This window comes from Vombatus ursinus, unplaced genomic scaffold (assembly GCF_900497805.2).
Source record: "Vombatus ursinus unplaced genomic scaffold, bare-nosed wombat genome assembly UNPS02014837.1, whole genome shotgun sequence".
NCBI classification, from domain to species: Eukaryota; Metazoa; Chordata; class Mammalia; order Diprotodontia; family Vombatidae; genus Vombatus; species Vombatus ursinus.
The window spans coordinates 540,545-564,988 of NW_020954615.1; the positions used below are offsets into that span (position 1 = coordinate 540,545).

The window sequence follows — 24,444 nt, forward strand, 5'->3', positions numbered from 1 at the left end:
CCTCCGGGAAATTCAGCAAAGCTAAGATATATTGCCTCTTGATAAATGGAATTAATAATTTATTGAGGCTTTTTTTATGTCTAGCATATATTTTGAGAGACTGTAAAATGATGACAATATGAAGAAATATAAATGTCAGTTTACCAGGTTTAGGTACTTAATTGTTAGTGTAGCTGTCACATAGTAATATTTTACAGAGGTTTTGAAGAATATCTGGAAGAAGTAGGATTTTTAAATGATGTAATATAGTATACTCTTTTTTTTTTTCATAATAAATACGTGGAGTTCAGGATGAATTTCTTTTGTAGTTTGTTTACTCTGATATGCTTGTGTAAACTATTTTCTGCTAAAATCCTTTGTAATTTGTAGTCTAAATCCTTGGGCTCAAAATATGAAGGGGAAAAATTCTTCCTACAGTAGCAGGTTTTTGTTAAAGGACCTTTTTGGTTTGTACTTTATTGTTTTTGAAACCTTTGGATGTTTGCCCATGCCCAGGGTGTGAATCTTTCTACCATCTTAACTCTCATTTAGTCTAAATCCTTCTCTTCTCTTCCATGAACCACATTCTTTACTTACTAAGGATCAGCCTCTGATGCTCATTTCTGGAGCTGGGGTAGTTGACCCAAGATAACCACTGTAGAGGCAGGTAAACATCTTTGGGTTGTGACCGTATTCTTTTAGTTTTATTTTTTATTTTTTGGTGAGGCAATTGGGGGTTAAGTGACTTGCCCAGAGTCACACAGCTAGTAAGTGTTATGTGTCTGAGGCCGGATTTGAACTCAGGTCCTCCTGACTCCAGGGCTCCACTGCACCACCTAGCTGCCCCCTTCTTTTAGTTTTAGCCCCTTTAGAAACAGGGTCTCTGTCTCAGTCTTTTTAGGGAAAAAATGATCTTTTATCTTCTGAGCCTGGAGAGACTAGAGAATTGTTATAATAGAGGTTATGAGGTGAAAATGAGAGTATGTGAGGGAATTCGTGCCAGATTCTCATATACACAAAACATGTGTATTCAGGCTTGACTTTTGTATATACACACAAATTTCATTTCTACTTCTGATGGTTTTTAATCTAGTTCAGGGAGGTAGATTTCAGCTTGGTACCTATTACAGATATCCAGATTGGAATTGGTTGCTTTGAAATCTAGTTTCTCTATCATTGAAAGTGTTCAAGCAGAGTCTGGTCAGGGATGTTGTAGAGCACTCTGCTTGGGTGGAAGAATTGGATTAGGTGACCTTTAAGGTCTCTTCCAGTTTTATGTTTACTTCTTTCTATTTAAAGATAGAACTTTATTTCCATCTCATGTTTCTTTAGCATTACATTTGTCCTCATGAAGGATTGCAAAATTGCCTCTACTTCTAATCATTGGACAGTTCACTGTTGTAAAATTTTCATGTTTAAACACTTGTAGCTCAGGGAAAAATGTACTTTTTAAATAGCATCAGGGGCTTGTATTATAAATGTGAGTGTATGTGTGTTTTATAAATTGTCTTTCTAGGAAAGGCAAGAAAAACATACCTTGTAAAAAAGCTATTCTGTGGTTGATCAGTAGTTAATATGTAGACTTTTAATCAGTAAGAGAGACTGCTTGATTCAGAGCTGATTTAGGTTCACATCCCATCTCTGCCCTTTACTACCTATGTGGGCAGGTCCTCTAACTGTTCTGGGCCTGCATTTCCTCACCTGTAAAATGGGATTGGACTAGATGACCTCTTGGGTGCCTTAAAGCTTTAAATTTGATAGGGTTGACCTTATGATGTCAAGGCTAATCTGTCAATGGCAAAAGTAATTCAGTTTAGGTTGGTCAAAATTTAGAAAATTTAGGGAAGGAGAAAAGGAAAGGTTGAGATTGTTGGAAGACTCCTAAACAATACTATTCTGGGTCTTCTTACAGCCTGTCACCTCTAGGTAGGGGTAGGAAATTTCCTTTTATCTCTGAGAAATAAAAATTGCCTTCTGGACATTTTGATAATGTAGATGCCATTGTTGGAGATTTCTTCCTTGTAGGTTAGCAGTACCTGTTGGCTTCTTTTCGCTTCCTGTTGGCAGGAAGTTTGTCAACATTTCCCCATTTCAGTTCCCAGTCACTGTTTCCTGGGGAGGTCTTCAAAAATCAGTCTTATTATTCACCTGAACGACTGCTGGTGCAGAGGCACCATATAGATGGAACAGCTTTGCCTCTTTCTGCCTTAAGGCAGATTTCTGCAGTTAGTAGCCATTGAATTGCTGGCTTTACCTGTGTACCCTCAGCTGGGATGTTAGCAGTAAACTAGTATTTGAAACAAGGGAATTGTGTACTCTTAAATTTTGTGGGGCTCACTATATGAGATAGTTTTCTGGTTCATGTTAGAAAAACAAAACAGCATTAAACTGTATGTTTTGTTTTCAGGTGATTCACTTCTGGTTCATTTCAAGAATTGTACTGGCTTTTTGTGTGCTTCAGGAGCTAATGGGGTGCATTTGTTATTTGAGGGCAAAGTTCTTTGTGTTATTTCTTCAACTACCTTATAATTTAGTAATGCCCAATATTTAATTTTTTTATTATATATAAATATATATCTTGGTATAACTTTAAAATGAAAGCAAACTTTAAAACGTGAATTGTGTTTTTAGAATATATGAAACCATATTCTCATGTAGATCTAATGGTGACCTCTTTTGGAAAAATAGCTGTCATGAATGATAAGATTTTGATAGTATGGGTTTTATAATGTAAACCATTAAGCACATGTATTTGGAGACCACATGTCATAAAGACCATTTTCTTTAAAACGTAGGTGGTCTCTGGCATTTCTTTTTTCTTTTGGCAAAAATGAACACTTTTTCTCTCTGCTTGACTCTTGAAGTCTTGCCTATGAAGTGAAATAAGGTAAACAAAATTTTTGTTGTAGTTTACTTATCTGCAGCATCAGTAAGTTAATGATGTTACATGTAATTGGGACTTTATTTTCTTGTCTTTGTCAAGTTTATTGAATATAAATTTTGATATGCTACCTGTAATTAATTGTGCTTTTTAGTTTTGGGAGTCAGATTAGTTTCTGAAACAATTGGAAAAAATCCTTAACTCTGACCCTAAGAATTCATAATTATGGTGTACATGTCATGGTATAGCATATTCTAACTTCAGCACTTTTCCCCCTTTTCTAATAGAATTGGATTCAGCATCAGAATACACCTGCCCACATTGAGAGCTGCCGGCAGTTACGTCAACAGTAAGGAAATTTATTTTTTCTTGGGTAGATAAGACATTTAGAATGCCTGTTGGTAACTTTCAACGTGAAATGTTTTTGAAAAATACTTCAGACATTTGCATTTAGTTTGTGTTAATTTTACAGACAACGTATTTGGTCTTTTTAATGGTAGGAAGAATATTTTCAATTGACTAATAAAAAAAAGTCTAGTGATTTTTGCCTTACTTGCTACGACTCTTGGGGCATAAAATCATCGAGTTGCTTCTCCCAGTACACAGACATTTTTAAGGCAAATCTTTTTTTGGTCTCTTCTTTGTTCTTTCTGGAAAGACATACTTTGGAACACAAGTTCCTTTTTTGCTTTTCTTTATGTGTTTTAGGATTCATTCATTAGTCATATATTAAGCACCCTTGATATGCAAGGGTTGGGTGCTGGGGAAACAGACAAAAATAAAAACTTTCTGATTGCCTCTCCAGGATCTCCCCCTTGAGAGAGGTCATCATTTACATAGATAAAAGGTAATTTGAGGAGACAGAAGATACTTAGATCTAGGGGATGTTGGGATAGACTTAATGAGAAAAACTCAGGCTTGTCATCAGAAAAAAGGTAAATCTTACATCAGGGTGAGGATTTGGTACCTTCTTGGGGAATTTTTCAAGCATAAGCTTGCCCTGCTAGTCTAGGACCAGAAAGCAACAAGGACAATAGTTATCATCTCTTCTGAGACAGTCAGGGACTTTCTTAAATGGTAGCCTTGGCCCAGAGGCAAGTCTCTCATTCCAGGTACTGCCAGGTGTCTTGATAGACTAATTGTATTTGGCTTTGACGCTTCACCTTAGCCAACAAAGTATGAATAGTTGGGGAAGCTGTTTTGTTATCTGGCACCTTCCAGAGAACTGCTAAGATTGTGGTGTTTTTTTACATTGTACCATAAAAGACAGATACTTTATTGGTGTAGGACTTGTATGCTTGGGCCCTCAATTCCATATCTGGTGGCTTCTTACCTAGGCCCACATAGACATAGGTCCATGGTCCCCCAACAGGTATCCTACTTTCCTTCTGAGTCTGAGAGAAGTGAAGTTCTTCCCCGAGGTCATACAGGTAGTAATTATTTGAACTCTTCCACACTCTTCAAATTCACTATTCATTATTTTAAGTTACTGTTGCTGCAGTCACAGTCTTTTAATCCCTTTTGCTGTGGTTTGGGCCTCTTATAGAAAGTCCTTGACACATTGATTTCATGCTTCAAATAGATTGATTCTAAGCTAAGTTTGAAAACTGGAGGGTGGTTCTGCTTTATGTGGAAACTATTCAAGGGCATAGAATCTTTCCCTGACTGATGAGGTCAGTTAATCAATATGCAATGGTCCAAAGATTTTTCCTCCAAGTCATGAGAGGTGAGAGAGGAAATCCCACCAGACCACTGCATTACCTGAAGTTTCACTGTATCTTTTGTAAATTAGTTTTATATAAGGGAGTTGAATAACCCTTATAGTTAATTAACTTCATGGATCTTATATCTACTGGTTAAAATTGGCAATGTTGCCTAAAGAATTTTGAGACTATAAGGGTTATATATAGAAAATAAACTTAATCAGGAGTCATTTATTAAGCACTTAGTATATTCCTCAAATATTGCTAAATGCTAGGGGATATAAAGTTAAAATAGTCCTGCCCTCAAAATGCTTACATTTTAATGGGAAAAGATAATACAAATCAGTATGTACAAGTTAAATAGAGTAGGTGGCGCATGAAGTGTTTTAAAGAACCTAATTTTATGAAAAGTATTAGGTTTTTTCTGAAAGAAATATATAACATTTTATAGTGTGATATATATACAAGTTATAGCATAAGGTGATTTTTTTTTTATACTTTCACATGTACCTTTGCTCTATTACTAAATACTCTGTTCTGCTCTCGGAAATTTTGCACACCACTTTGATACATGGACTTACAATATTGATGTAACAAAACTCTTTCCATCATCTTTTAATTTGTGATTTCTGCTGTAGGAACATTTTTACTTTAAAAAATTGAATTATAACTTCTACTTAGTCTTTGTGTCTAAAAGAACATCCATTTTAAACTCAGAACATTTCAAGTCATAAGTTACAGGTGAATGCCTAACCCAGTAGCACAACTGAATTGTTTTTAAAAAGTAGAAATTCCTCTTGTAAACCTGGGATGTTTTGGAACAATCAGTGTTCATTGCAGTTGAAAAAAGATTTACTGTGCTTCTGTAACATTTGATTTTAAAGTATCATAACAGCAATATATGTTCATTAATACTTTTTTCTCAAAATAGATATCCTGATTGGAATCCTGAGATCCTGTCTTCCAGGAGGTAATGATTTTTGCTAAGTTGTTGTTGAGTCCTGTCTGACACTTTATGACTCCATGGACCATAGCATGCCAGGCCTTTCTATCCCTTACTATCTCCTGAAATCTGTCCAAGCTTGGGTTTATTGCTTCTGTGACACTATCTATCCATCTCATCCTTTTCTGTCCCTTTCTTCTTTTGCGTTCAATCTTTCCCAACATCTTTTCCAGTGAATCCTGTCTTCTCATTATGTTGCTTAAATATTTAAGCTTCAGCTTCAGTATTTGTCCTTTCAATGAATAGTCTGAATTAATTTATGTAAGTGTTGACTAGTTTGATCTCTTTGCTTGTCCAGGGGATTCTCAGAAGTCTTCTCTAGCATCACAGTTTGAAAGCATTGATTCTGCGGCGCTCAGCTTTCTTAATAGTCCAACTCTCACAACTAGATATGGAAAAACCATAGCTTTGTCTCTCAACCTCTGTCAGCAAGGTGACATCTCTGCTTTTTAGTTTGCTGTCCAAATTTGCCAGAGCTTTCCTTCCAGGGAGCAAGCATCTTTTAAATTTCATGGCTACATTTGCCATTTGTAGTGATACTTTACTAAGTAGCTGTCAACTGTCTTCACATAGGTTAAGCTAGTAATCAGCAAAAAGTACCCTTTGCAAAAGTATCCACTCTTGATTTGTTGTTACAGATTCTGTATCAAAGTGATTGCTGGTAGATGTGTAATTTGAGTCACAGAGAACTGATGATGTAACATTCCTCCCTCCACTCAGTATAGAGTGGTGGCGTATCAGAGGGAGGTGGTGTTTAGGTTACATGTGTGGATTGTAATATATGCAATTAGATGTGGCCATTGGTTTTGCTTCAGCTTTTTAACAAAGGGGGAAATTACTTTGGTTCTAAAGAAAAAAAAACCCCTAATTTAAAAAAATCACTAGTAGTAGGTAGGCTAGCAGTCTTTTCTGTTTTTGTTTTTGATAGATAGTATTTGGATCAGTATTTTTAATGCAGAATCTTGTTAGAGTTGGTGGAATAGTCTTCTAATTGGTCTGTCCCCCTCAAGTCTGTCACCATCCAGTCCATCCTACACACAGCTGCCAGAATAATTTTCTTTAAGCACAGATCTAACAGTGCCTCTGTACTTAACCAACTTTAGTAGCTTCCTTCGCCTCTAGAATAAATATCAAATCTTGTTTAGTTTTTAAAACCTTACACAACCTGGTCCTGACCTACTGTTCCAGCTTCATGAGACGTTCTTTCCCCTTTCCATTCACACACCATTGGAACTAGCCTTCTCTTCTTTACTCCCTCAATTCTATCTCCTGACTGTGCCTTTCCTCTGGCCATTCCACACTCCTGCATCCATTCCATCCCTTAAGATGCAACTCAGATAACATCTTCTGCATGAAGCCTTTCCTAATTCTTCCCACTGCTGGTGCCCAACTGCCCAAACGACTTCTGATGTATATATATTAAATTTACATTTACACTGCATATAGTATTATATGTACTTGTTTCCCCCATTGAAGATTGTTTCAGTCCTTCTATCTGTGTTCCCAATGCTTGACACATAGTCAGGATTTAATAAATACTTGGCTGGTTGAGTCCAGCTAGTATCTTGATCAAAATTCTGTCTACTAGATGTTCTCCCAAGTAGTCCGCCAGCTTCCATTTGAAAAGGGGAAAAAAAGGTCTGTCCTCCAAAGCAGCCCACTCCACTTGTGGACAGCTCACACTATTAAAAGTTCTTCTTTACACTGAGCTGGAATCTGCTTTGATTTTATTGTTCTTAGTTCTGCCCATTTGAGTCAAGCAGAACAAACTGCCTTTCATCTTAACCCTTTTCTGACTACTTTAGTTTTCTGCCACTCACTGAGGTCTGGCTCCTTCCAGATGACTGCACCTCTGGTTGTACAACATTAATCTCGAAGGAGATGAGGTGGTAGTGACAGTGGTAAAGGCAGAGTCAGGAAATGGCAGTGGGGGACGAGGAGTATGTAACTCCCTCACCAAGATCAGTGAGTATGGGGGGAGGAGGAAGGTCTACTGGGCATAAGTGAAAGGACAGCCAGTTGGTTGACTGGCCACATTGTTTGAATGCCAAATGTACGCTTACCTAGAAGACGGTTTTATGGAGAACACACACAGAGCAAGCACTCAGATGGGGGTCAGAAAAAGCAATGCAAGGGCACTCTCAAAGTCTCTCTGAAGAACTATGGAATTGATTGCAGGATGTGGGAGACACTGGCACAGGACTGGAGAAGGGGCTGTGCTCTGTGAGTGAAGCAGAATTTCAGTAGCTCAAAAGAAATGCGAGATGTGCAAGTTTAGAGAATCCACCCTAAATGTTCACACGGACTCTTCATGCCCGACCTGTGGTAGAACATTCCGAGCTTACAGTGGTCTGATCAGACACACTGTACCTTCACCCAGACAGAGTGATGTCGTCATTTTGGTCCTCTTCGATCATGAAGGACAACAACCAACCAATGCTGAATTGACTACTGGTTTTCTGATTTCCTCATCTAATGACCTTTTCTCAATCCTGTGTTTTCTTGACTTTTCTTCAGTCTTTGACACAACCACCCTCTCCTCCTGGATGGTCTGTCCTCTTTAGGGTTTCATAGCAGTTCTTTCTTTTGGTTTTGTCCTACCTACATGTTTGACCTTTTCTTCTCTTTCTCCTTCACTGGCTGCTTTTTCAGGTCATGCCCACTAGCTTTGGGTGCTTTAAAGCCGTGTCCTAGGACGACTTCTTTTTTCCCTTTATACTCCCTTCATGATCCAGTCATCTCACATGAATTCAGTGGCATATACATTTTGACCAGGATATCTTGTACACATCTCAAACTCGGTATGTGCAGTTGGCCTCACTGTCTTTGTTCATATATGCACCTTCTTTTCTTCTAGACTTCCCTATAAGTATAAAGGATACAACCAGCACCCTGGTTATTTATACTTGAAACCTCATTGTCATTCATACTCAACCCACATGTCCAATCTTCTGATAGATCTTGTTATTTATGCTTTTATGTTATTTCTTTCACGTGTCCCCTTTTCTTTACTCATAAAGCCACTACTTTCATTGCAAGCCCTCATCATTTATTATATTTGCTTTGTATTCTTCATACAATTATAGATGTACATGTTTCTTCCCAAAGAAAATAAGCCACTTGGGTAGGAAATATTTAGTAATTTGTTTTTGTATCCCTTGAACCCAGCACATAGCTTAATAGATCCTTATTGATGAATTGACTTTCCCAAAGAGACTTCAGAGGAAGTATAAGAACATCAGCAGGGTTTTTGTTGTCTGTTTCCATAAGTTGCTTTCTAAAATTTAAAATAGACCTTTTTTTCCTTAATTTGACTATGTTTTGACTTTCCCCTGTAGCAGAGGTGTCAAATATACCCTGTGCAGGCCGGGCACCTCAGGGAGCTGAGCCAAATTAAAATGTAATTGGGGCGCAGTGGATAGAGCACCAGCCCTGAAGTCGGGAGAACCTGAGTTCAAATCTGGCCTCAGACCAAGCACTTGACACGTACTAGCTGTGTGACTGTGGGCAAGTCACTTAACCCCAATTACCTCACCAAAAAAAAAAAATAAATTGGGAAGTATTTAACAATAAAAATATAATAGAACATTAATGATGTTAAGACTTGGTTTTCCAAGTTAATATGCAGCCTGCAGGAAAACTTGATGCCACTTCTCTACAATATATGCTTTTCAGAATACACCTAGTATTGATGGTAGTTATTCCAAGAAAATTTCTAAATTCCTTACACAGTTTTAAAAAACCCCAAATCAGTGTTTGTGGCAGTCAGAAAAGCCTTTGTGGGATGAACCAGTTCTTTACCAAATATATATTGAAATACATCTAATTATAAAATTGATTTTTCCCCCCTTTTAAAGGAATAAAAAGCTGCCAGAGTTTGGTGTGTGCTTGCACATCCTTTGTGAAAGCTACTCTTCTGAAAATTTTAAATTAGCTTAATTCTGAATAAAATGAAATTAAGTGGGAATTTGCTTAAATCTAGTCTATTGAATTTATTTCACAGAGATGAGGGCAATCGAAAGGAAAATCAGACTCCAAGGAGACGTACTCACTCATCTAGTGCCAGTCCCCGCCGGTCTAGGGGGCCAAGCTTTGGTCACAAGTTACGGCGATCTCGGTCAAGGAGCCCTGGACGTTACATGCAAAATAGACCAAGAAGTCGAAGTCCAAGATGTTCACATCACTTCAGTCCCAGACACCGGTCGCGGTCACCACATCGATCTAGAAATCCCCTCAGGGGCAGTCCGAAGCCTCCAAGATCTGCTAGCTCGGAGTGGACCTCAAGGAGACGGCCAAGGTCACCAGGTACAGTGATGGCCACTTTGCTGATGATGAATATCAGCTTATCTTAATAGTTTTTCTCTCTCAGCTTAAACAAGACTTTTTTAAATAAAAAAGACTTGCCATAGTTGCTCAGCTCCCGAGTTTATTCTGTTTGGAAGTAACGGGGTGGAGGAGCATGACTGTATGCTCTGAATCCATTCTTTAAATGCCCAAAGATGCATAGCAAGCATTTGAGAATGTGGTCTAGTAGAAAGAGTGGTAGAATCAGAGTCAGGAGACATATTTTGGATCCTCATTCCAACATGTAAAGTGCTTTGCAAACCTTAAAATTAGAGCTATTACTATAGCAAATTTTTTTTTGTATATTATAGTAAAAAATTATAGTGTCACAGGAAATGAAAAGCCAGTGGTCATAAATATGCTAATCATTTTCATACAATAAAATACAAATTACCATTCAACTTTTAAATTTTTTATTATTATTTATTTTGGTCAGGCAAGGTACTTTAAAATTTTAGTCTTTGACCTCATCACATTGTTTTTCTGCTTGGTTTAAATTATGTGAAGCAAAAGTCAGTTTTTTTCTCTGCAAGTTCAGATATTCACATTAATTTATCTACTAGAAAGGCAAATGGCTTTCAGATGGAATTTGATGTCTTTGTAAGAGTGCACTATTTCAGCTGTTACATTTTAATTTCCTATACATGTTCTTAGTAACAAAGACTGATTGTGAGTGCTCTGTAAGGACTCTCACTGTATTAGAATTGACCTGATGTTAAGCTCTCTGGGTAAGAGATGCCTGGAAGCTGATGATCACGTGTCATCAGCATGCCCTTTTTGTTCACAGAGCAGTGAAGGGATTGCCGTGTGCTGGGCTTTATGACAGTATAGTGGCCGACAGCTCTCAGTCTTTAAGACTCAGGTCTTGCTTTTTCCTGTGCAGACAAAAGAAGCTCACTGGAAGCTGTGGTGCAGAGCCTGGGGGGACACGGTCTCCCTGCAGAGTTCAGTAAGCAGAAGCACTTCGAAGCAGGGGGCAAGGGGAGATCTTCCACCCAAAAGACTCTTAGTGGCGGCACAAAACCGCCCTGTAAGACTGCAGGCTCGGCCAAGAGCGAGCCCTCTTCAGCCAGTCACTCAGTTCGTCATAAAGCCAAGGGTCCTGAAGACGCCTGCTCGTCACAGGTGCTGGAGGAAGGCGTTCCTCAAAGAAAGGTTAGTGACTCTTCAACACTTGCAGTGCAAAGCTTGTTCTCCTAGTGAGCACGCTCACAGTACTGTTGTCCTTCTCTCTCACACTTGAAGAATCAAAATCCCAAAAGTTGAGTTAGAAGACAATTAGCCATCTAGCCAGAAATCTCCTTTGCTAGTGGGGACATAGGAGCGATTATTGGGTCTAAATCTGAAAGGAACCTCAAACATCTTAGGGTTTTCTGCTGAGCTGGAAGTAGTGGAGGGTGGCTTAAGGGGGCTTCAAGAGAGAACAGATGGATTGTAATAGAGACTGTGGACAATGTCTTTGTTTTCATATCACCTGTGTTATCCACTATGTGCTTCCCAGAGAGCTGTCCCTTATGATAATTGGAGGTGTTCTGTTTTGTTTTTTTAAAGAAGAAAGGAAAAAATTCAAAACTGGCACATTCATAACCAGCATTTTAAAGTCCCACATCATAGGCAGTATTCCACACCTCCCTCTTCTTTGGAGCCAGGCTTGATCATGATAGTTTTATAGTATTCGTTGTTGATTGTGTTACTGTTCTCATTGTTCCTTTATCCATTCACGTTGTTGTTTTCCTGGCAATGCTTACTCTGCTTTTTGCATCTGTTCATTTCAGTCTTTACGTGCTTCTCAGTATTCATCACGTTCATTGGCTCTTACAGCATAGTAATACTCCATTTTGTTCACATTACCACAGCTTGTTCAGCTATTCCCAGTTCATGGGCGTCTGCGTATTTCTTCCACAAAAAAGTGATGAGTGTCATTGACCAGCTTGCTTAGCCCCGGACCTCTAGGTCAGATGCTCTGGATAGTTTAATCCTTTTCTTCGCATAATTTCAAATTGTTCCGTAGAATGATTGTAACATTTTGCAACCTCAACAAAAATGCATTAGTATGTGCCTGTATTGACACACCCCCTTTGACATTGACTGTCCCTTCTTTTGTCATCCTTGCTAATTTACTGGGTGTGAGTTGAATCTTTAGGGTCTTTCTGATGGCTAATTTTAAATTTTAATTTCCTAATTTAGTCAATTTATAGTTAAATTTTTTATATATGCTTTTTCTTTAAATCACAATCATTTCTAAAGAAAAAAAAAGAAAGCCACCCACAATCCCTAAATTTAATACTCTTGTTAAAAAAAAAAAAAAAGTCAAATGCCTGATACGGTTTCAGAGTCTGACAGCAAGTATATATATCATTCTGTCTTGGCTGTCCACTTTGCTTTGACGCAAGAAATATCTTTTGTCATCTATGTTCCAAGAGCATCATTAGTTTTTCGTTATTGAGCTTGTGGCTTTATGTTATTTTCTGATAGGCAGTTTGATTGGGGTATCTATCTTTTCAAAGCCCTTTTGTTGCCATTAGCATTGTTTGTAGGGGGTTAGATGAGGTCTGAGTTGAATTTTCCTTACTCTTGATGCTCGTGTTTTTAGAGCCTGTCTTCTTGTGTTCATTGGTAGTTGAACTGCTTATGTATTAGAGAATAAGTACTGATATTTGTGATTCAGTGTTTTTAAAGGTATGTTTGTTTTTTGTTTTTTTAAACTTCAATTTTGGTTTTTTGTCATATTGGGATAGTTATTTTTTTCCAAATTTGGAAGCTGTCTTTGTTTTTTATTTATATTTATTAATCTAATTCCAGCAGTTTTTTTTTTTATTTAACAAGCCACAAATAACAAAAAATAAAAATAAAACCCTTATAACAAATATATGATCAAGTGAGGCAGATTTCCTTTTAGCCGTGTCCAAAAATGTAGGTCTTGTTCTGCATTTGATATCCATCACCTCCCTGTCAGGAGATGGTTAATGTGCTTCTTCAGTTCTCTGGAATCATGATTTGTTATTGCATTGATCAGTGTTCTAAAGTCTTTCAGAATTGTTTTTCTTTCTAACATCACTGTCATTATGTAAATTGCTTTTCTAGCTCTTATTTCAGTCTGCATCCCATCATAGAAGTTTTTCAGTTTCCTTCGAAACTTATTTCTTATAGGACCATACTATTCCATTACATTCACGTGATATAATTTGTTTAGTCATTCACCAGTAGGTGGTCGCTTCCTTAGTTTTCAGTTCTTTGCTACTATGAAAAAAACTGTTAAATTTTTTTTTGTACTTCTGGGTCTTTTCTACTTCATTCTCCTTGGGGAAATGCCTAGTAGTAGTATTGATGGATCACAGTTTAGTGACTTTTTGGACATAGTATCATATAGTTTTCCATAATGACTGGACAGTTCAGAACTCTACTCTCAGTGCAGTATTGTGCCTGTTTTCCCAAAGTCCCTTCAGTATTTGTCATTTTCTCCTTTTGTCTTTACTAATGTGATGATTATGAAGTTAAACCTTAGATTTGCTTTAATTTGCATTTCTCTAATTATTAGAGTTTTGGAGCATATTTTCATATGGGTACAAGTAACTTTGATTTCTTCCTTTGAAAAACATCTTTTGTATATCTTTGACCTTTTATGTATTGGGGATTGGCTTTTAGAATGATGAATTTGAATCAATTCCTTACATATCTTAGAAATGAGATCTTTGAGAGAAAAAAATCCTCTCCCCCCACTTGCTTGTTTTCCTTTTAATTTTAACCCCATTGGTTTTGTTTGTGCAAAAATAAATTAATTTTGTATAATTAAAATTATTCATTTTATCTTCTTTGATCCCCTCTGTCACTTATTTGGTAATGAACTCTTCTTTATCTGCAGATCTGAATAGTATTTTCTTCTTCCTCCTCTAATTTGTTCATGATGTGACCTTTTATATTTCGTTCGTGTATCTGTTGGGTGTGTATAGTGGTAAATGGTGTATAAGGTATTGGTCTGTACCTATAATTTCTGCCAGGCTGTTTTCTAGTTTTCCCAGTAATATCTGCCAAATAGTGTGAGTCCTTAGTCTATTCTCTGGAGTGTTTAGATTTATCAAACACTAGGCCTTCCGTGTTTGTTTGCTCTCCTGTATATTTGGAAGCCATAGTGGGAATAATGGACTCCTAGAATAGGAAGGAGTGACAGGGAAGTGTCAGGGAATTTTAGGAGACAGATGGGATTTGGAAGCATAGGTGGTTACAATGAAGAGGAATTTTCAGAGTTTAAGATCATAGAGATAGTAGCACAATTATGCTTAATGGTGTAGGTCCTGGAAGATGAATCGTGAAGCCCTATCATTCAAGGCCTCAAGTATGAAAATGTCTTATTCAACTAAATATAAACTCACTCCGGAAGGAAGTAGCCTATCCTGGTGTCCTGTAGGTGATGTTGACTGTATCTGGACTGATAAATGATAACACCCCCATCAGTAAAATAACATTTTGTTGCAGAATTCAGTAGATGTATATTTTCAAATCGTTATAAATGCATTCAGTTGTTTAAGTCATGGCCAACTCTCATGACCTCATTGGGGTTTTCTTGGCAAAGATAGTGGTTTGTCATTTCCTTCTCCAGCTCATTATACAGATGAAGAAGCTGAGGCAAACAAGATCAAATGACTTGCCCAGGGTCACGTGGCTAGTAAGTGTCTGAGACTGGATTTGAACTCAGATCTTCCTGATTCTAGGCCCAGTACTCTATCCACTATGCCACTTGACTGCCCTATCATAGGGATATGCTACTCTACAAATAGGTATATTATAGTATAAAAATTTAAAATGTATAAAGATGATCAGTAATATTTTAAAAGTTCATTACCACTATACTGCTTTTTTTTTTGCTTTAATTTAATTTGCAATGTCATTGAAAAAGCTTTATTATTTTTAAAATGCTCTGTGTATATCCTAAGGAACAGGTAGTACTTATGAATAAGAATTGTCAGTAATTATTCAACTAACTTGGTCATTGTATTTGACCAAACAGATAAATTTTGTAAAGTTTTTTTTGTATTAAAATAATTTTTGTGTTAAAATAATAATAATTTGTATTAGAATAATAGTTAACATTCATAGAACACTTACTATGTGTGCCAAACACTGTGCTGTTTTATGATTATTATCTGATTTGATCCTCACAAACAACCTTGCTATTATCCCCTTTTTACAGATGAGGCAACTGAGGCAGACAAAGGTTAAATGATTTGCACAGGGTCATATAGCTAGTGAGTGCTTGAAACAGAATTCAGACTCAGATATTCTTGATTCTAGGCTCAGTATGCTGTCCATTGTGTCACCTAAATAGCTGATAACAGGAATTAAGTTTCTGTGGTTATAATTGGTCACCATACAAAATGTAGACAGTTAACCTAAATGAATTGTCTGATTTCAACTCAGCAGAAAGTTTTCAATATAAATGCTTTTCCTTTTAATTTACTTAGTTGTGCTTAAAGTATAATATACTTAAATTATGTCTTAATGTTTGGGTATTTTCATTGTGGTTTTTTTTGTATAATAAGACTGGAAAGGTAGATTGGGGCCAGTTGTGAAGAGTTTAAATCCCCCACTGAGGTGATAGGAAAGTCCTGGAGTTGGGGAAAGGGGTGCTCTGGTGACCCCCATGCTGTGTGGAGAAGAGCGTCCCTTCTGTCAAGGAAACCAGCTGGGCCATAGCAGTGGGTCAGACGGTTTAGTGAAAATGGTAACTTTGTGATTGTAGAGAAAAGGTGGCAGATTTGGGGAGATGTTTGGAGGGAGAAACGGGTGACTGATGGGATGTCTAGGGAAGGAGAACGGGGCCCAGCTTACCAACATGGTAGATGCTGGAGGATGCTCCACAATACAGAGTTAAAAAGAGGGGCAGTTTGAGGGTAGCAGAGTATGCAGAGAGAGCTGTGATGCAGATGGAACCTTTTCACTCTGCTAATTTTCTGAAGTATGTAGCTCTTTTATACTCAGAGTTTCAGCCCTGGAGTTCAGTCTCCATCCCCCACAGGGCATTGTCACAACCACAGTCTGAAGGACTGGAGGAAGAGAATTTTCCCCATGTCACCTGTATTGCTTTATCTTTCATTGACAGCTGCTAGAGGGATTTTTCTTAACAGCAAGCAATGTTATTTTTGTACTCAGATTTCAATGACTCCCTGTTGCCTTGAATCAACTATGAACTCCTCTGTTTAACATTTTTTTTAAGCTGTTACAAAGGAATATTTACTTATCTTTATTATGTTGGGGGCATTTTGACAGTATCGAAGTTAATGAGAAAATTTATAAAGTTAGGAGAAAATTATAGGCAGATTTTTGAAGAAGATATTTTTTGGCAGACTACATTTTTTATGGGCATGAAGTTGTTGGAAAGGCACAAAGAAAGTATGGTCACAGTGCTTGATTATTAAAGTCTTTGACTAGGTAGAGTAAAATACCATCTTGAAGACTTTGCTTATTCTAAAATTATGCAAGATTCCTGGAAAGATTTAACAGAGAACCTCATAGGACTCTCATTGATCCAGATGAGACAAAGCAGGAGGGTGGATGTATGCTCATCAAAGGTGTTCACCACTGTTGTGGAAGATGTATGTGTTCAGCAAATACTTTTTTATTGGGTGAGAGAGATGGTGAAATCCTCCAGGCACTGTTTCTGTTTGTGAATGACACTTGCAGTCTCCTCTATGGGATCCGATCCATAAGCGCTTTAGCATTTGCTGAAAGCTCGCTGTGCTCAAGGTACTGGGGATACAAGTGCAAGGTCTAAAACAGTCCGTACTCTGAAGGAAGATTTTTATTTCAACAGAGAGATAAGTACACCTCTAGATATATAAAGAGAAGAAAAGGAAGTGTCCTCTGGGGAGGTTCTGTACTAGCAGTTGAGGAAGGCGGAGTGTTTACAGTGGAGGTGGAGCCAAGTCCTGAAGAGAGTCACCCCTAGAGAATCCCTAGGGGTGGAGAAGGAGAATGGCATTGTGAGAGGCTGTTCTTGAGGAATATCAGTTTGTCAGCTCTGTAAGGTTGGGGTGAGACTTGAGGCTGAGAGGTCAATTAGGAGTCTTTTACAGTGACATAGGCATGAGATGATGAGGTCTGAATTAAAGTGGTGGCTGTGTGATGAAAAAAGCGGTCAGTGGTTAGATGTGGAGATAGAAATGGCAGAATTGGGCAGCTGATTGGATCTGTCCAGGAGGTGGGTGGAGTGCTTCATTATTAGTCTTCTGGAGTTAAGAGTTAGTCATTGCATTGATTAAGCATTCTGAAGTCTATCAGAGTTGTTTTTCTTAACAGTGTTGTTGCATATCAGTTCTCCTGTTTCTGCTCCCTTCTCTACATTACTCATACAGGTCTTTTCCATGTTTCTCTGAAACTATTCTTTTTATCATTTTTACAGGGCAATAATATTCCATTGCATGCATAAATTATAATTTGTTCAGCCATTCCCCAGTTGACGAGCACATTCTTTTGTTTCCAGTTGTTTACTGCAGGGAAAAAAGCTGCTATAAATATTATCATACATTTAGTCTTTTTTACTTTGATGTCTTTGGAATATAGTCCTAGTAGTGACATCAGTGGGTCAAAGTGTAGGCTCAGTGTTAGTTTGGGGTATGGTTTCAAATTGTTTTCCAAAATGGCTGAACCAATCCGTAAGTTCATCAACAGTGTACCAGTATGTTTGTCTTCCATGCTGGGCTGATTTTCAAAGGCTTGCTTTGAGTAAAATGGAATACCATATGAGAGTATGGTTGGCCCAATGAGAAGTTAATCACTATTACTCAGGGAAGAAAAACAAAGCACTTGTGTTAATAATTGTGATTTATTGTGTCCTCTTATTTACAAAGAACAGTATATGATATCTTTGTGTCATTTAAAAAGTGCTTTTCAGCATCTGGTACACTAAAATTTGGACACTGTGATTATAAGTATGGTAATTGAAACATTCATGATTTGTTAGTGTGTTATTTCCTTTAACTTTAGAAGTATTGTTAATTTGAGGGTGTAGTGACTTATTTGGATTGCTAGAAATCCAAATAACTTTTTTCCTCCTCCCATACAGCCGTGGGAAGATGAATCCTTGCGTTGTGATACAATTATTCATGTATCAGAGTTACCAACTGATGGCTACACTGAGCAAGATATTATAAAAATAGTTCAACCATTTGGAAAAGTTAGTGATCTCTTGATTGTTCCATCTAGAAATGAGGTAAGCAATTCCATCAGCACTTTTGAAGGAGATGATATAATTTTATGGGAAATGACTGGCTTTTTTTTTTTTTGTTTGTTTTGTTAAATTCAGAAATGTCTGATTTTTTTTTTTTACCAGCTATCTTGGGCCATCCCTTATTCCCATAATCTCCCAACCCCCTTTTAAACTAGATGTATGATTTTATTGATGTAGGCAACTTGGCTCAGTACCTGTTTTGCAACTTGATAATGTAGAGAGTTGTCAAGGACAATCAGAGGTTAAGTGTCCTGCCCAAGGTCACACAGCCAGTAGGTGACAGAAGTGGGTCTTCCTGATTCCAAGACTAGCTCTCACCAGCCTGTATACTGCGTAGCCTTTCTCCTTTATGTGTCCTTGCTCCATTAAGATTTGTTTTTGTGTAGTTGTACAGTCTACAATTGGTTGTGTGTTTTCTGGAAATCAGAAACAGTGTTAGGTTTCTTGTTCAGTACCCACCTTTAATACTTTGCAGTTAAGCCTAGGAATTGTGATGAGGCAGGTCGCTTCTTGTTATGAAAAATAAAAAGTTTGGCATGGTATCCAGTTAGGTTGATTAATCCAAAACCCATACACTTCAGAGCTGGGTGGGACTGTCATCGATCTCAGACTTTCTCCCACATCCCTGAGAAGTGATCTTTAGCTTTTATAGGAGCTTTTTCAGTGAGATCACATTTTATACATTCTAGGGCATTTTCTGGTACTGTTCTGTTCATTTGTTGCTCTTTGACTTCCCTTGGATATCTCTATACTATGATATATAGCAGTTTTCTTCTTTCTCTCATAAATGGCATCTGATCTTACCTTTTATTTTGATTAGATGAGTTTCAGTCTTGAATGAAGTGATTGATAATGAGTTTTAAGATAACTTTCTACAGGATCCTGTCATAAGCTTCCATCCATGTGTATTGGGATACTTAGGAAATGCTTAGTTTTGACAAAAATATTTTATAACACTTGAAAATCAGTGGCTTCTGATCCTGCAGCTTCGATCCATGGACCAGTAAGACGTTCTCTCTCCTGCAGCCCATGCATTCTGTGAGACCACCTGACTTGCATATTCTGGCTGGCTAGTCATGGCTCTCCATTCTCCCTTCCCCACCCCAGTAGAAGGACAGAAAAGTTGAGCGTCTGCTCTTTTCCATCTGGACCTTGGGGCGAGGAGGATCACTGCTTCATGGCAGGATCTGCTTTGGGCAGAGTTTGAGGCTTCTCAAATTGTATGTCTGTTTTTAAAGCGAGCTGTTTAATTTTGAAAAATTTGTTTTTAAGTATGTATATTTCGTTATTTGGGAATGAATATAATATGCCATATTCAAAGAAGAATACGGTACTTTTCTGTTAAATCTGTGCAGCTTGAGAATAGATTTAGAGGGTATCAGAAAACCATTTAATATTAATAATCACTGCTATCTACTTACTTCTTTTAGGTTTACAAAGCATATATCATATTATCTTTTGACCCTAACTCTGTGAATTAGATGGGTATTAACCTCATTTTTCACATGAGGAGTCGAGAGGCTAGGAGAGGTCCCACAATTGGGAAGTAGGTGAGATAAGATTTAACCTAGGGTCTTGCCTTTATAGCCTATGCTTCCTTACAAATTAAGCCATAGGGCAGATTTTCACTTGTATAGCGATTCCTCAATATTTATTCTTAAGTGTCAGGATGAACAAGAAAAGAAGGAACCAGCCCATTGATGTGAGCAGATCATGAAATACAGGGCTAGATAAGGAAGGTGGCATAGAAGAAGAGAGATCGACCTCTAATGTAGCCTGTTCTGCTTTGGTTCCCATTGCTGCTTTGCTCACTCTTGGCCATCTCTTCAGGGGATGCTCAGCCCTGTCCTCTTTTCCCAGGGGTGACTACTTACTGGGGCCTTCTTTCAGCTTCCCAAAACTGTGAGTTGGAGTGCTCACAACCACCTGCTTAGCTAAGAGACAGCTTGTGAGTGCTGAAGATGGAGAGTTTGGAAAGAGGGGAGTTCAACTCTTAGATACCATAAGCATCAAATGAAAAATTAGCAAGGAAGATGAGTGCACTGAGGGAACCACATAGTCCATTTACATGTCTGACACTTTTTAAACATGGACTCTAGGGAGATGAGGCATAAACTTGCCATTTCTTTTAGGCATACTTGGAAATGAAGTTTAAAGAGGCTGTGGCAGCCGCCGTGAAGTACTGTGAAACAACGCCGGTACAAGTGAAAGGGAAGCGGGTGAAGATCAGTGCCGCAGGCAAGAAGAAGCTGTCGAGTACTGTGCAGGTAATTCATGCATTCATTCCTTAGTAAGCCCAAGCATCATCACTGTGGGCATGCACCTAAAATATGGGAAATGAGACTTTGCAAATAAAGGAATTTCCTAACCAAGCTCTACAAGTACAGAAATTTCTGAGGCTTTTTAAAAGATGAAAAGCCTTAATTAGAGCTATTGCATATTGCTATGTTTTAGTAAACTGTGTACTGTACCTCATGTTTTCCAAATATTGTGCTGTCCTTGAGAATTTTAGTTGTTATACTGTGCTGCACGTGTAGATGGTCTGTAATGTAGGAATGAATGAGTATGGATCACATAGTCCCTAGACCACAGATTCTTAGCTAGAGATCAGGGAACTGGACTTTGAAATATTTTGGTAACCGTATTTCAATCTAATTGATTTTCTTTGTGACCTTAAGCATTTTAAAACATAATTCTGAGAAGGGAAAGGATCTATAGGATTTACCAGACTGCCAAAAAGGTGGGCCCAGGGCCCCAGCATACCAAAAAAAGTTTTAAAAATCCTTGGATTAGAACTTATTTTTTAGGGAAAGTGCCTTAGGTCAACTGCTTTCTTTAACTCTATGATAATATACTTTTTTTTTTTACCACCAACCTGAAGATTAATTATTGCATCAGAGGATTAAATAAATAACTTTTAAATGTTGTATCCTTTAGAAAATCATTGCTGATGTTGTTAATATCTTTTGGCCTATCAGCCATACTATGTAGCAGCCCAAATTTTTCTCTAATTCCTTCTTGAATTTTTATTTTAGGAAGTATATTTCAGGCACAACAAAATATTTAACATTTCATTTTTAGTTTTGTAACAAGATTGAGAGTTAATAAATCACTTGTTGTGCATCACTGTGCTAAGCACTGGGATATAAATACAAAGAATGAAATAAACCCTACTTGCAAATGAACTTAATTCTAATGGAGAAGACAAGTACATATGAAAATAGTGGGTGTCCCAAAAGCCTTAGTGCCATTTGAACTTTAATAGCTCAACTATTTAATAGATACTAAAGTTTAAAACTGCACTAAGATTTTTGAGACACCCTGCACATAAACCACGAATATAAAATTTAATACATTTTTATATATACGCACGGACACAAACACAAAGTAGTTAAATACAAGGTAATGTGGGAGAGAGGACTTTAGCAGTTGGGGGATCAGGAAAGGCCTTATGCATAAGTTGGTGACTAGCTGCATCTTAAAGAGAGGAGGGGGGCAGCTAGGTGGCTCAGTGAATAGAGCACCGTCCCTGAAGTCAGGAGGACTTGAGTTCAAATCCAGCCTCAGACCAAACACTTGACACTTAACTAGCTGTGTGACCCTGAGCAAGTCACTTAACCCCAATTGCCTTTAAAAAGAAAAAAAAAAGGAGAGGAGGGATTTTATGAGCCAGAGATAGGGAGGGAGTGTGTTTCAGACATGATGAGACTGCTAAGATAAAGGTAGGGAAATGTAGTGTTGAGAGTGATGAATAGAGAGAGAGCAAGAGTGGGAGAATCCTTCAGTAAACAAAATTTTACTGTGCCGGGCACTGCTAAGCATTGCTGGGGATACGAAGAAAGGCAAAAGAGCTCTCAAAGATGCTCACGCTATAACAGGGGGGACAAAGCACAACCAAGTAGAGACAAGATAAACTGGAGATTATCAGGAGAGGGAAAGCACTAGAATTAAGAGGGATCATCAGGAAAAACTTCTTTTAGAAGGTGAGATTTTTAGCTGGGACTTGAAGTCAGGAGGCAGGGATGTGGGGGGACAACAGTAGTGAAAATGCCTAGAATCAGGAATTAGCGTGTCCTGTCTGAGGAACAGCAAGGACGCCAGTGTTACTAGATTGAAGAGCATGTTGTGGGTGTGTGTAACGTGTGTGTGAGGAGCCTGGAAAGGTAGGAGGGGGACAGAGTATGAAGGACTTTGAACCTCAAATGGAAGATCCTAAAAGCAATAGGAAGTCATTAGAGTTTATTGAGTAGGGGAGAGAGGGATGTGACATGGTCTGATCTGTGCTGTAGCAAGACCAGGGTGACAGTTAAGTGGAGAATGGACTAGAGTCAGGGAGACCCTCCAGGCACAAGGTGATGATAGCCTGCATCAGGGTGGTGGTGGTATGAGGGGAGAGGAGCACATGCAAGAGATGTTTTAAGGTAAAAATTGACAAACTTTTGCAAGAGAGAGGGGGAAGGATGGCACCTTGGTTGGGAACCTGTGTGGGCGAGTGGTGGTGCCCCCAACAGTAAGAAGGAAATTAGGAAGATGAGAAGGTCTTTGAGAGGAAAGAGAACGAGTTCAGTTTGGGACATGTTGAGTTTAGGATGTCTATGGAATATCCAGTTTAAGATGTCCAATAGCTACTTGGGAGATTCCAGGCAAGGGTTGGGCAGAGAGGTTAGGGTGGGACAAATGGATTATAGAGTTGATAATTGAATCCATGAGAGCTGATGAGATCACCAAATGAAATAGTGAATAGTATAGAGGGAGAAGAGAAGAGGGCCCAGGCCAGAGACTTAGGGATCACCTATGGTCAGCAGATGTGACCAGACCCAGTAAAGGAGACTGTGGAGTGGTTTGACAGGCAAGAGGCAGATCAGGAGACAGTAGTGTTCTGAAACCCTGGAGAGAAGAGAGCATCTAAAAGAAGAGAGTGATCTTGACCAGTGCTTCTTAAACTGTGGGTTGTGACCCCATATGAGGTTTGAAAAAATTTGGCAACACTGAAATGTTTCTGAACGGGCAATGACCAAAAAATAATTAAAGTGTAATGGATCTGAGGTGTTTCTAGCAGTGCTCACCTGAAGCCTTGGTTCTTAACATAAAGCATGTGCACTTTGCACTGTGCATGTCCTCAGGCCATGCAAGGAGAAGAATGGAAAAAGTTTAAGAAGCCCTGATCTTGACCACCTCAGTGACTGTAGAGAGCTTTAGAAGAATGAAGACTGCAAAAAGGCCATTAGATTGACAATTAAGAGATCACTGGCAACTTTGAGGGGCTTCACTTGAGTGGTAAGGCTAAAAGCCAGACTGCAGTGTTTAAAAGCAGGTGAGAAAAGAAGTGGAGGCTGAGTATAGATGGTTTTCTCAAGGAGTTTAGCTACAAAGGGTGGAGAAATAATGGGACAATAGGGGGGATGAGTGGATCAAAGCAGGGATTTTTTTTAAGATGGGGAGACATGGATATGTGTGTAATCAGTAGAAAAACATCCGGTAAATAGAGAGAGATGGAAGAGAAATGAGAGCAGGGATGATAGTGTAGCAATCTAGAGAAGATGGAATGGAATTGTGATCACTTGAACATGCAGAAGGGTTTGCCCTGGGAAGGAGCATGGCCACCTCCCATGTGAGATAGAAGCCATCTGGGAGGGGGGAGATGAGATGGGGACAAGAGGGTACTTTTGGTGAAGTTGCCAGGTTTTTTAATGCTTTAAAAGCTGAAGAGAGAGTTTGTATTCTAGAAGTGATGGGAAATGAAGGTAAATGACACGGTCATCTGTGCTAAAGGGAAATTACCTTGGTAGCAATAAGGAGTAGAGTAGAGACTTGAAGAAGCAGGGAGACCAATTAGGAAGCTACTGCAGATGATCTAGTCTAATGGTGATAAAGGCCTGGCCTGGTTAGTTTGTAAGGAGAGTGAGAGAAGTTTATGGAGGTAGTAACAGCAGGAGTTGGCAGCTGACTGGAGATGTAGGGCAAGATTGAGGAGGCCAATGTGATGCCGAGATTACCCACTGATAGTGAAGTAGACACACTGGGATAGTGGTCTTTTACTTCAACAGAAATTGGCAAGTTTGGGAGAGGGGAAGATCTAAGGGGAAAGATAGGGAGCTGAGTTATAGACAGAGAGTTTAGGGTGTCTTTTGGACATCAATCTGAAATGCCCACCAATAGGCAGTTGGTAATGTGGGTTTGAAGCCCAAGGGAGAAACTGAGGGTGTGTAAATCTGGGGTCATCTTCGTAGAGTAGATAGTTAAACCCATGGGAATTGATGAGGTTAGTGAGAGGGAGAGAGAGAAGGTCCCAGGAAACTACCTTGGGGAG

General features: G+C 38.5%; 1 protein-coding gene across 5 annotated transcripts in view; it reads left to right on the plus strand.

Annotated features, from left to right (window-relative positions):
* Window positions 1–24,444, plus strand: part of ZNF638 (zinc finger protein 638) — a 78,359-nt gene that overhangs the window by 16,500 nt on the left and 37,415 nt on the right. For 4 of the 5 annotated variants that reach the window (XM_027839909.1, XM_027839907.1, XM_027839906.1 and 1 more), the window contains 6 exons: window positions 3,148–3,209; window positions 5,495–5,533; window positions 9,570–9,871; window positions 10,794–11,065; window positions 17,970–18,116; window positions 20,267–20,401. In XM_027839909.1, the coding sequence (XP_027695710.1) occupies window positions 3,148–3,209; window positions 5,495–5,533; window positions 9,570–9,871; window positions 10,794–11,065; window positions 17,970–18,116; window positions 20,267–20,401 (957 nt within the window). The remainder of the gene's footprint in view (window positions 1–3,147; window positions 3,210–5,494; window positions 5,534–9,569; window positions 9,872–10,793; window positions 11,066–17,969; window positions 18,117–20,266; window positions 20,402–24,444) is intronic. The other variant, XM_027839911.1, reaches the window with a different exon arrangement.